Raw genomic sequence first — 12131 nt, 5'->3', positions numbered from 1 at the left:
AAACAAACCAAGTCAACAGAAAAACCACACGGCTATTATCAAAATAGATGTTTTATTCTAGACGTTTCAAAGGTCTGATTGATATTACAACAGTCAGATGCGTAGGTTGCAGAGTCTCAGCATCTGTGTAAGTGAGAGAAAATAACACGGGTGAGGGCAAAGACAAAATTAAACAAAACCCCAAAAAATCTGCACACTGGTATTTACCTACATGGTCCAGGGTGTTATGGATACATCCACATTAAAGTTTAGATTTATTGTTCTTGTTCATTTTTGCGTACATAGCTACAAATAAATCAGAATTATAAAAGTTTTTCAAAGAGTACAAAACCTTCAAGTGCTTTTTAGGCATAGCAAAGATAGAATTAGTACTGTAGGTAGGAACAAGAAATAGCAAACACTTGAATGCAATGTAAAAAGATCATTTTAAAACAAGAATGATAAAATACCATTCCACAGTCAGACTTCCTAATAGTCTTCATGGTACGATCCACTCACTGTTGGTTATATTTTAAGCAAACTTCAAAATACTCTTAGCTAGCTTCTGTACAAAATGCATTTGTAAAACAAGTGACGTTCTTTCTGAGCAAAGGAGGCTTTTGGATATTTCTTTGTTGTTAAATAAAACACGGGTGTTTTTAAAGCCACTGGATGTTAGCTAGGGCTAAGAGATGGTATGTTGGAATGCCATGAAGTTGGGTTGGATCCAATGTGTACCCAACAAGTCAACAGTTTAGAAACTACTATTGTCCCTCGCTTTTTCACAGAACGACTGCACGCGTTCAGCTACTGGAGAGATATTAAAGTAACAGGATTATCCTGCGTCTGGAAGTACCAACCAGGGTTGGTGGTCAAAGCCATTTAAAGTGCTCAAATTCCAATTCAATAACGGGGGGAAAAAGTTGCCATTTATTTTCAATGAATATTTTATTCAAATTCTTGAATTGGGAGTTCACTTCCAGAATGAATCCAAATGGAAATGACCCCAACCATTGCTTGAACACATGTCCCTGTTTTGCATTATTCTTAAGTGCAGAAAATAACTTAAAACAAACCCATTCTTAGGGCTGCACTTTTACAGCTATGACCGTTTAATGGTATTTTATAAAGAACCATTTCTCATGGTGAAAGACCCACATGATGCATAAGAATAACACATTTCCAAGCGTGTCTTCGAGAGTTATGGAGAATTTCTCAAAACCAACCTTGCATACAAGAGCCATACAAAAAGAATCCCCTGTGATGTCACACACATATAATATATATATATATATTATATGTAGTTAGAATGTTACGTCAAGTCATATGTTCCAAGGTCCGCTTTTCATCTCCCTGCCTAGAAAACATCACCTTCTGACCACCACAAAAGAAATAAGCACCATCTATCCATGCACAGGCCTTGACACAGCCTGTCTCCCAAGTGTTGGTGCTGGGTAGAAAATCAATCATCCACAATGACCTAAGAGCAGACGCAGCAGTGCGTCCTCAAACAGAACACTTGAAACAATGGTTCACTCCAAAATCAAAGTTGGTCAGAAGTTACGACTCAAAAGTAGTCTTGGAACGTTGACAAAATCTCATGTTTGACCAATTTCGGGTATGAAAACTCCCGGCTAACTTTGACGTGGGGGTTGTCCTGTGTCCTATTCATTCATGAGCTACCCAAAGCACTGCCATTCCTGTGTTCTGGCTAAAAGAGCCACGGAGGCACAGATGGACGATCAGCCTTTCCTTCTACATAACACTGTAACCTAAACATGTCCTTAAAATATGACAGGATGGGGTTATGTAGTAGCTAACGGTGATGATCATTAGTCCAGAGATCTAACAGTTTTCACACCTGAAACCATTTCTCAAAGTAAACAAGCAAAATGAGACATTGGGAATTCGTCCTCACGAAACGCTCTCTGACAAAAAAATTTTTTTTTGAAACAAACAATTTTGGGCAAACTGAAAAAGAAGCATCAAAATTACAATTACAATTAACCCATTTCAACTTATGAAATATAGATTTGTTCAATGTTTTCTTGAGCCACAAAAAAAAAAGTACAGTGCCAAAGTGAATGGATTTCTCCCAATAAACAGTTTCACAACCAAATGGTAAAATAAACAAAAAGCCTACTGACCTCTCCACTCTTTCCCCGACATGTAACACAAACCTACGGCAAAAGGACGACAAAACACGCTGACATGTACAATATGCACACACCAACGACGTGAGGGAAAAAAAGACATGTCTAATTTCTGGTATAAAGGATAAAAATAAACAAAGTAAACAAAATAGCAGATTTTGGTATGTATGCAATGGGTCCCCTTTGGGATTTTGTAAATTCTCTGAACTTTAAAGTAAGTTCTCTCTCCTGTGGGTCTGAGTGACTTGATGGGGTGGGGGGGGGGCAGACCCCCTTCACTGGAGGTTAGTTTAAGTGTTTATGTGGGTGTTGGGCGCTCCGTCTGTGGTGGTGGTTGTGATGGCAGGCCATGGCTTCTGATGGGACTACAGCAGTGTAGACGACAGGCAGGGACAGTCATTTTGGCTATGTACACATTCGTAGTCGGTCCATGGCTCCCCAAACGAGCGTCATTTCCTCAGATCTAATACACAAACCTGGAACAGAGAAAGAGAGCAGGAAAGATAGACGTTAAAGGTCATATGTAATGAGCTGGGCCATATATTTTTTTCTGACCACATGACCAGACCTGGAAAACCCCTGGCCTTAAAAAGGGCCGTTATCTACTTTCCCATAGTCAGAAACATTATGTCTATGCGTGCAGTTTGAAGTTAACCTCTTAAGTCGACCCTCTACTTTTTCGAGCATTCTGTTAAAAATCGCGCAACATTTCAGCGCCCTGCTTCTCATGCCAGGAATATAGTATATGCATATGATTAGTATGTGTGGATAGAAAACACTCAGACGTTTATAAAACTGGTTAAATCACGGCTGTGACTATAACAGAACGTGCGTTTCATCGAAAAGCGCAGGAAAATCTGATCACTGAAAATTGGAAAATATATCAATGCGCCACTTGCATGTATTGTCTATGGGAAAGCAAATTACCTGGAGCCGAGATTGCAATTCCTACAGCTTCCACATGATGTCAACAGTCTTGTCATTTGCCTAGGCTTTGTTTCTTGGTCAAACGAAGAAGAGACAGCCCATTTCTTCAGGTCTCCGACCGGATATTTTGGTTGAGATTTACCCGGACATTATTTCCAGACGTACAGCTATAGAATTACACATCGCCTCGTGATCAATTTGATCGCTTATTAACGTTTACTAATACCTAAAGTTGCATTACAAAAGTATTTCGAAGTGTTTTGTGAAAGTTTATCGTCAACTTTTTTAATGAAAAAAAATGACGTTACGTTATAAGACGCTATTTTTTCCCGTTGATCACACAGTCTTCATAGATCGATATCTAGGCTATATATGGACCGATTTAATCGAAAAGAAGACCCAATAGTGATTATGGGACATCTAGGAGTGCCAACAAAGAAGATGGTCAAAGGTAATGAATGTTTTATATTTTATTTGTGCGGTTTGTGTAGCGCCGACTTTGCTAATTATTTTGTTTACGTCCCCTGCAGGTCTTTTGGGGTGTTACTTGCTATCAGATAATAGCTTCTCATGCTTTCGCCGAAAAGCATTCAACGAGTGTAGCTTTAATTCAATACCCTGCATGTGTATTTTAATGAACGTTTGAGTTTTAACGAGTGCTATTAGCATTTAGCGTAGCAAGAGGTTAAGAGGTAGATTTGCGTGCCATTGCCAACGAGAATTAGCGCAATGACTGAAAGTCTATGGGTATCTGCTAGCAGGTACCATAGACTTCCAGTCATTATGCTCATGCTAGTTAGCATTATCTGGCTATTTGGCAATGGCTCGCGAATCTACCTCTTAACTTCCTTCATACTTGACACAGAGACATAAAAATGGTGATGCATAAGTTCATCTGACTCTGGGGAAGTAGATAAATGGCCCCATTACCAAAATCCTGAACTATCCCTTTAACATAGAAACCAACTATGCCTTTAACAATGAGACAAACACACATCCATTACTAGTCTAAGAGGTCCAGTAAACACTGCAGAAAGTCACTTCATTATTCAATCTGCGGAACCTCAGGTTCTGACACCGCCTGGTATCGGTAACAGAGAGAACAGTCTGACCATTTTTAAGCCTTGTTCTGACACCACCTGGCATAGAGGTCATAGATGGCAGAGAGCTCGGCTACAGTGATGTACTAGGGCATACGCACTACCCACTGTAGCACCTTGCGTTCGGATGCCAAGCAGTTGCCATACCAAGCGGTGATGCAGCCAGTCAAGATGCTCTCAATGGTGCAGCCGTATAACTGAGGATCTGAGAGCCCATGGCAAATCTTTTCAGCCTCCTGATGGGGAAAAGGCATTGTCGTGCCTTCTTCACAACTGTTTCTGTGTGTGGACGATAATTCCATAGTGGACACCAAGGAACTTGAAGCTCTCGATCCGTTCCACTACAGCTCCGTTGATGTAGATGTGTCGTCAGCAGACTTAACGGTGTTGGGAGTCGTGCGCGGCCACGCCAGTCGTGGGTGAACAGGGAGTACAGGAAGGAACTGAGCACGCACCCCTAAGGGGCCCCCGTATTGAGGGTCTGTGTGGCGGATGCGTTATTGCCTACCCCCACTGTGGTCCCTCAGAACGTCCAGGATCCAGTTGCAGAAGGATGTGTTCAGTCCCAGGTTCCTGGGCTTAGTGATGAGCTTGGAGGGCACTATGGTGTAGAACTTCTAGAACAATCCCTTACAGATGACCTGTAGATGCTCAAGACCATCGACAAACTAGCCATTTGATTCATTACTCCTCAGCTGCAACTGTTGGCAAGTAAACAATTCTGTTCATTGCTCTTTTTGACCTCCAGATGAATATAACAGACGCTAGATACTGGACAGGTAGCTAACAGATCATTAGCACAGTACTACAATCTATATAAAGTGTCACTACTTGGTGCTCGTGAACAGTGTGTGTAAATGAAGCCAGGCGTTTACCCGGACCACGAGACGTGAGCAGGAAACACCTTGGGCCCTAGATAAAGCTTTTAACTGGGGTCTGACGTTATTCCATCTCAGCTCCTCCGGACACCAGGAAATAATTCCTGGCTGTGTCCATTAAGAGGCAGCTAGTGAGACTTACCGATCCGTCTGATGCACTGGCTCCCACCTTGTCGCCCGTGGCGTTCCAGCACACCTCGAAGATGCCCCCCGTTCCCCTATAGCTATGGACTAAAGCACCCGTCTGGACAGAGGGACAGACAGAGGGATAGGGGTGGAATCAGCCAACATTGACCAGGAACAAATGGATTTGGGGCAACTCAATTTCAATCATTATTACATTATTACACACATCCCACTAAGGGCTGAGCTCCAGATTTACATGTAGAACTCAAATTTTCACAAATCACCCATTGAAATCAATGCATCATATACGTCAGTCAGGCACCCAGATTCAGGCCTAAATATTCAAACCCATTTGTCGACCACCAGACCAGCCCTACAAGAAACGGTCGGGCTTGAGATGTGAATGATGTACGAGTGACGTCAGCGACTGTCCCGTACCTGTGTGTTCCAGATGTGGACACACTTGTCGAAGGAGCCGCTGGCAAGGTGGCGCCCGTCGGGGCTGAAGGCCACACTGTAGACGGGCTCCTGGTGGCGGGTGAGTGTGTGGATGCACACGCCTCGCTCCACATCCCATAGACGCACCGTCGAGTCAAACGACGCGCTGGGGAGAAGAAGAACAGTACTTTAGTATCCATCTTCTGCTCCTAACGACCCAGACACCACCCATTTGGAGGGAGCATGGTGCAGCGCCCCTGGAGCTGTTTAGGAGGGTAAAAGGCAGAGAGAAGGACAGAAGATCTATTCACTTATATTTGATTACAGTGACGATCCTGGGCTATTTTTTTTTTCTTCAGCTGGGGGAAACAGAATGTCACAGATAGAGATGAACACATGACTCCATACATCACGTACAGATCCTAAATGTTTTTTATGATACATAACCTCTTATGATAAAAAAAAACACAAAAAAACAGAGGAATGCTGGGAGTTGGAGTGTTTCACCATCTTTTATTACCTGGCCAGCATCAGGTTGGCATTGGGGTTGTTGGTCCCGGGCCCCGTGGGACTCCACTTGATGGTGTAGATCTCCTTACTGTGGGCCTGCAGGTCGTGGACACACGAGTCCTGCTTCATACTCCAAATCTGAGAGACAGACGGGAGAGAGACAGACATAATGTTGCACCACGGGATCGACAGAGACATTATGTAGCGCCACGGGATCGACAGAGACATTATGTAGCGCCACGGGATCGACAGAGACATTATGTAGCGCCACGGGATCGACAGAGACATTGTGTAGCGCCACGGGATCGACAGAGACATTATGTAGCGCCACGGGATCGACAGAGACATTATGTAGCGCCACGGGATCGACAGAGACATTGTGTAGCGCCACTGGATCGACAGAGACATTATGTAGCGCCACGGGATCGACTCAGGAAGGAGAGAGAGAGACATTATGTAGCACCATGGGATCGACTCAGGAAGGAGAGACAGAGACATTATGTAGCACCATGGGATCGACTCAGGAAGGAGAGAGAGAGACATTATGTAGCACCATGGGATCGACTCAGGAAGGAGAGAGAGACATTATGTAGCACCATGGGATCGACTCAGGAAGGAGAGAGAGAGACATTATGTAGCACCATGGGATCGACTCAGGAAGGAGAGAGAGAGACATTATGTAGCACCATGGGATCGACTCAGGAAGGAGAGAGAGACATTATGTAGCACCATGGGATCAGGAAGGAGACATTATGTAGCACCATGGAATCAACTCAGGAAGGAGAGAGACATTATGTAGCACCATGGGATCGACTCAGGAAGGAGAGAGAGACATTATGTAGCACCATGGGATCGACTCAGGAAAGAGAGAGACATTATGTAGCACCATGGGATCGACAGAAGACATTATGTAGCACCATGGAATCAACTCAGGAAGGAGAGAGAGACATTATGTAGCACCATGGGATCGACTCAGGAAGGAGAGAGAGAGACATTATGTAGCACCATGGGATCGACTCAGGAAGGAGAGAGAGAGACATTATGTAGCACCATGGGATCGACTCAGGAAGGAGAGAGAGAGACATTATGTAGCACCATGGGACCGACTCAGGAAAGAGAGAGAGACATTATGTAGCACCATGGGATCGACAGAGACATTATGTAGCACCATGGAATCAACTCAGGAAGGAGAGAGAGACATTATGTAGCACCATGGGATCGACTCAGGAAGGAGAGAGAGACATTATGTAGCACCATGGGATCGACTCAGGAAGGAGAGAGACATTATGTAGCACCATGGGATCGACTCAGGAAGGAGAGAGAGACATTATGTAGCACCATGGGATCAACTCAGGAAGGAGAGAGAGACATTATGTAGCACCATGTGATCGACTCAGGAAGGAGAGAGAGACATTATGTAGCACCATGGGATCAACTCAGGAAGGAGAGAGAGAGACATTATGTAGCACCATGGGATCGACTCAGGAAGGAGAGACAAACATTATGTAGCACCATGGGATCGACTCAGGAAGGAGAGAGACATTATGTAGCACCATGGGATCGACTCAGGAAGGAGAGAGAGACATTATGACATTATGTAGCACCATGGGATCGACTCAGGAAGGAGAGAGAGAGACATTATGTAGCACCATGGAATCAACTCAGGAAGGAGAGAGAGACATTATGTAGCACCATGTGATCGACTCAGGAAGGAGAGAGAGACATTATGTAGCACCATGGGATCGACTCAGGAAGGAGAGAGAGACATTATGTAGCACCATGGGATCGACAGAGACATTATGTAGCACCATGGAATCAACTCAGGAAGGAGAGACAGAGACATTATGTAGCACCATGGGATCGACTCAGGAAGGAGAGAGAGACATTATGTAGCACCATGGGATCGACTCAGGAAGGAGAGAGAGACATTATGTAGAACCATGGGATCGACAGAGAGATTATGTAGCACCAGGGATCGACTCAGGAAAGAGAGACAAACATTATGTAGCACCATGGGATCGACTCAGGAAAGAGAGAGAAACATTATGTAGCACCATGGGATCGACTCAGGAAGGAGAGAGAGACATTATGTAGCACCATGGGATCGACTCAGGAAAGAGAGAGAGAGACATTATGTAGCACCATGGGATCGACTCAGGAAGGAGAGAGAGACATTATGTAGCACCATGGGATCGACTCAGGAAGGAGAGAGAGACATTATGTAGCACCATGGGATCGACTCAGGAAGGAGAGAGAGACATTATGTAGCACCATGGGATCAACTCAGGAAGGAGAGAGAGACATTATGTAGCACCATGTGATCGACTCAGGAAGGAGAGAGAGACATTATGTAGCACCATGGGATCGACTCAGGAAGGAGAGAGAGACATTATGTAGCACCATGGGATCGACTCAGGAAGGAGAGAGAGAGACATTATGTAGCACCATGGGATCGACTCAGGAAGGAGAGAGAGACATTATGTAGCACCATGGGATCGACTCAGGAAGGAGAGAGAGACATTATGTAGCACCATGGGATCGACTCAGGAAGGAGAGAGAGACATTATGTAGCACCATGGGATCGACTCAGGAAGGAGAGAGAGACATTATGTAGCACCATGGGATCGACTCAGGAAGGAGAGAGAGACATTATGTAGCACCATGGGATCGACTCAGGAAGGAGAGAGAGACATTATGTAGCACCATGGGATCGACTCAGGAAGGAGAGAGAGACATTATGTAGCACCATGGGATCGACTCAGGAAGGAGAGAGAGACATTATGTAGCACCATGGGATCGACAGAGAGATTATGTAGCACCACGGGATCGACTCAGGAAAGAGAGACAAACATTATGTAGCACCATGGGATCGACTCAGGAAGGAGAGACAAACATTATGTAGCACCATGGGATCGACTCAGGAAAGAGAGACAAACATTATGTAGCACCATGGGATCGACTCAGGAAAGAGAGACAAACATTATGTAGCACCATGGGATCGACTCAGGAAAGAGACAGACATTATGTAGCACCATGGGATCGACTCAGGAAAGAGAGAAACATTATGACACCATGGGATTAGGAAAGAGAGAAACATTATGTAGCACCATGGGATCGACTCAGGAAAGAGAGAAACATTATGTAGCACCATGGGATCGACTCAGGAAGAAAGAGGGATCGACTCAGAAAGACAGAGACATTATGTAGCACCATGGGATCGACTCAGGAAGGAGAGAGAGAGACATTATGTAGCACCATGGATCGACTCAGGAAGGAGAGAGAGACATTATGTAGGACGGGGATCGACTCAGGAAGGAGAGAGAGACATTATGTAGCACCATGGGATCGACTCAGGAAGGAGAGAGACATTATGTAGCACCATGGGGATCGACTCAGGAAGGAGAGAGAGACATTATGTAGCACCATGGGATCGACTCAGGAAGGAGAGAGAGAGACATTATGTAGCACCATGGGATCGACTCAGGAAGGAGAGAGAGAGACATTATGTAGCACCATGGGATCGACTCAGGAAGGAGAGAGAGAGACATTATGTAGCACCATGGGATCGACTCAGGAAGGAGAGACAAACATTATGTAGCACCATGGGATCGACAGAGACATTATGTAGCATCATAGGACCGACTCAGGAAGAAGAGGTTGTAGATCCGGCCTATAAACTACGACCAACGGTCCCCAATAACACTACTCTGTTCTTACTCCACGAAATACAGATTTACCAGTACAGTAGCTAGAGGTCACTTTCATTTAGGAAGATGTCAGGAAGCTTGTTCTGAGCTGTGTATGAGAGAGGTGTGTGTGTGAGAGGTGTGTGTGTGTGTGTGTGTGTGTGTGTGTGTGTGTGTGTGTGTGTGAGAGGTGTGTGAGTGTGGTGTGTGTGTGTGAGAGGTGTGTGTGTGTGTGTGTGTGTGTGTGTGTGTGTGTGTGTGTGTGTGTGTGTGTGTGTGTGTGTGGTGTGAGAGGTGTGTGTGCGTGTGTGAGAGGTGTGTGGGCGTGTGTGAGAGGTGTGTGTGTGCGTGTGTGAGGTGTGTGTGTGCGTGTGAGAGGTGTGTGTGTGCGTGAGAGGGGTGTGTGTGTGCGTGTGTGAGAGGTGTGTGTGTGTGCGTGTGTGAGAGGTGTGTGTGAGAGTGTGTGTGAGAGGTGCGAGTGTGTGTGAGAGGTGTGTGTGTGTGTGTGCGAGAGGTGTGTGTGTGTGTGTGCGAGAGAGGTGTGTGTGTGTGTGCGAGAGAGGTGTGTGTGCGTGTGCGAGAGAGGTGTGTGTGCGAGAGATGTGTGTGTGTGTGTGCGAGCGAGAGAGGTGTGTGTGAGAGGTGTGTGTGTGTGCGTGTGCGAGAGAGGTGTGTGTGTGCGTGCGAGAGAGGTGTGTGTGCGTGTGCGAGAGAGGTGTGTGTGCGTGTGCGAGAGATGTGTGTGTGTGTGTGTGCGAGAGAGGTGTGTGTGTGTGAGAGGTGTGTGTGTGTGAGAGGTGTGTGTGTGTGTGTGAGTGTGTGTGTGTGAGTGTGTGTGTGTGCGAGAGAGGTGCGTGTGCGTGAGAGAGGCGCGTGTGCGTGAGAGAGGTGCGTGTGCGTGAGAGAGGTGCGTGTGCGTGAGAGAGGTGCGTGTGCGTGAGAGAGGTGCGTGTGCGTGAGAGAGGTGCGTGTGCGTGAGAGAGGTGCGTGTGCGTGAGAGGTGCGTGTGCGTGAGAGGTGCGTGTGCGCGAGAGGTGCGTGTGCGTGAGAGTGGTGCGTGTGCGTGAGAGAGGTGCGTGAGAGAGGTGCGTGTGCGAGAGAGGTGTGTGTGTGTGTGCGAGTGCGAGAGAGGTGTGTGTGTGCGAGTGTGTGTGTGAGAGGTGTGTGTGTGTGTGTGAGGTGTGTGTGTGTGTGAGAGGTGTGTGTGTGTGTGTGTGAGAGGTGTGTGTGCGCGAGAGAGGTGTTTGTGCGCGTGTGCGAGAGAGGTGTGTGTGTGCGAGGTGTGTGTGTGTGAGGTGTGTGTGTGTGCGAGAGAGGTGTGTGTGCGAGTGCGAGAGAGGTGTGTGTGTGCGAGTGTGTGTGTGTGTGAGAGGTGTGTGTGTGTGTGAGAGGTGTGTGCGTGTGTGTGTGTGAGAGAGTGTGTGTGCGTGTGTGTGTGAGAGAGAGAGGTGTGTGCGTGAGAGAGAGGTGTGTGCATGTGTGTGAGAGAGAGAGAGGTGTGTGTGCGTGTGTGTGTGTGTGAGAGAGAGAGGTGTGTGTGCGTGCGTGCGTGTGTGTGTGAGAGAGAGAGGTGTGTGCGCGTGTGTGTGTGAGAGAGAGAGAGGTGTGTGCGTGTGAGAGAGAGGTGTGTGAGAGAGTGTGTGTGCGTGTGAGAGAGGTGTGTGTGCGTGTGTGTGTGAGAGAGAGGTGTGTGTGCGTGTGTGTGTGTGAGAGAGAGGTGTGTGCGTGTGTGTGAGAGAGAGAGGTGTGTGTGCGTGTGTGTGAGAGAGAGATGTGTGTGCGAGAGAGAGGTGTGTGTGCGTGTGTGTGAGAGAGGTGTGTGTGTGTGTGTGTGAGAGAGGTGTGAGGTGTGTGTGCACGTGCGTGAGAGGTGTGTGTGTGTGTGAGAGAGGTGTGTGTGTGCGTGTGTGTGAGAGAGGTGTGTGTGCGTGTGTGAGAGAGAGGTGTGTGTGCGTGTGTGTGTGAGAGAGGTGTGTGTGCGCGAGCAGTGTGTGTGTGCGCGTGTGCGAGCGAGAGGTGTGTGTGTGCGTGCGTGAGAGAGAGATGTGTGTGCGTGTGTGTGAGAGAGAAGTGTGTGTGTGAGAGAGAGGTGTGTGTGCGTGTGTGTGAGAGAGAGTGTGTGCGTGTGTGTGTGAGAGAGGTGTGTGTGCGTGTGTGAGAGAGGTGTGTGTGCGTGTGTGAGAGAGAGGTGTGTGTGTGTGTGTGTGTGTGTGTGTGAGAGAGGTGTGTGTGTGTGTGTGTGAGAGAGAGAGGTGTGTGTGTGTGTGTGCGAGAGAGAGGTGTGTGTGTGTGTGTGTGTGAGAGAGGTGTGTGCGTGTGTGTGTGAGAGAGGTG

General features: G+C 46.8%; 1 protein-coding gene across 3 annotated transcripts in view; it reads right to left on the bottom strand.

Annotated features, from left to right (window-relative positions):
• Nucleotides 1-33: 33 nt before the first annotated feature.
• Nucleotides 34-12131, bottom strand: part of LOC118394437 (F-box-like/WD repeat-containing protein TBL1XR1) — a 69001-nt gene continuing 56903 nt past the window's right edge. For 2 of the 3 annotated variants that reach the window (XM_035787631.2, XM_035787630.2), the window contains 4 exons: nucleotides 6122-6249; nucleotides 5602-5767; nucleotides 5180-5281; nucleotides 34-2608 (listed from right to left, as the gene is read on the bottom strand). In XM_035787631.2, coding sequence (XP_035643524.2) covers nucleotides 2582-2608; nucleotides 5180-5281; nucleotides 5602-5767; nucleotides 6122-6249 — 423 coding nt within the window. In that variant the 3' untranslated portion in view covers nucleotides 34-2581. The remainder of the gene's footprint in view (nucleotides 2609-5179; nucleotides 5282-5601; nucleotides 5768-6121; nucleotides 6250-12131) is intronic. The other variant, XR_004827769.2, reaches the window with a different exon arrangement.

Source organism: Oncorhynchus keta, chromosome 15 (assembly GCF_023373465.1).
Source record: "Oncorhynchus keta strain PuntledgeMale-10-30-2019 chromosome 15, Oket_V2, whole genome shotgun sequence".
Lineage (NCBI taxonomy): Eukaryota > Metazoa > Chordata > Actinopteri > Salmoniformes > Salmonidae > Oncorhynchus > Oncorhynchus keta.
This window is presented reverse-complemented; position numbering and strand designations above follow the sequence as displayed.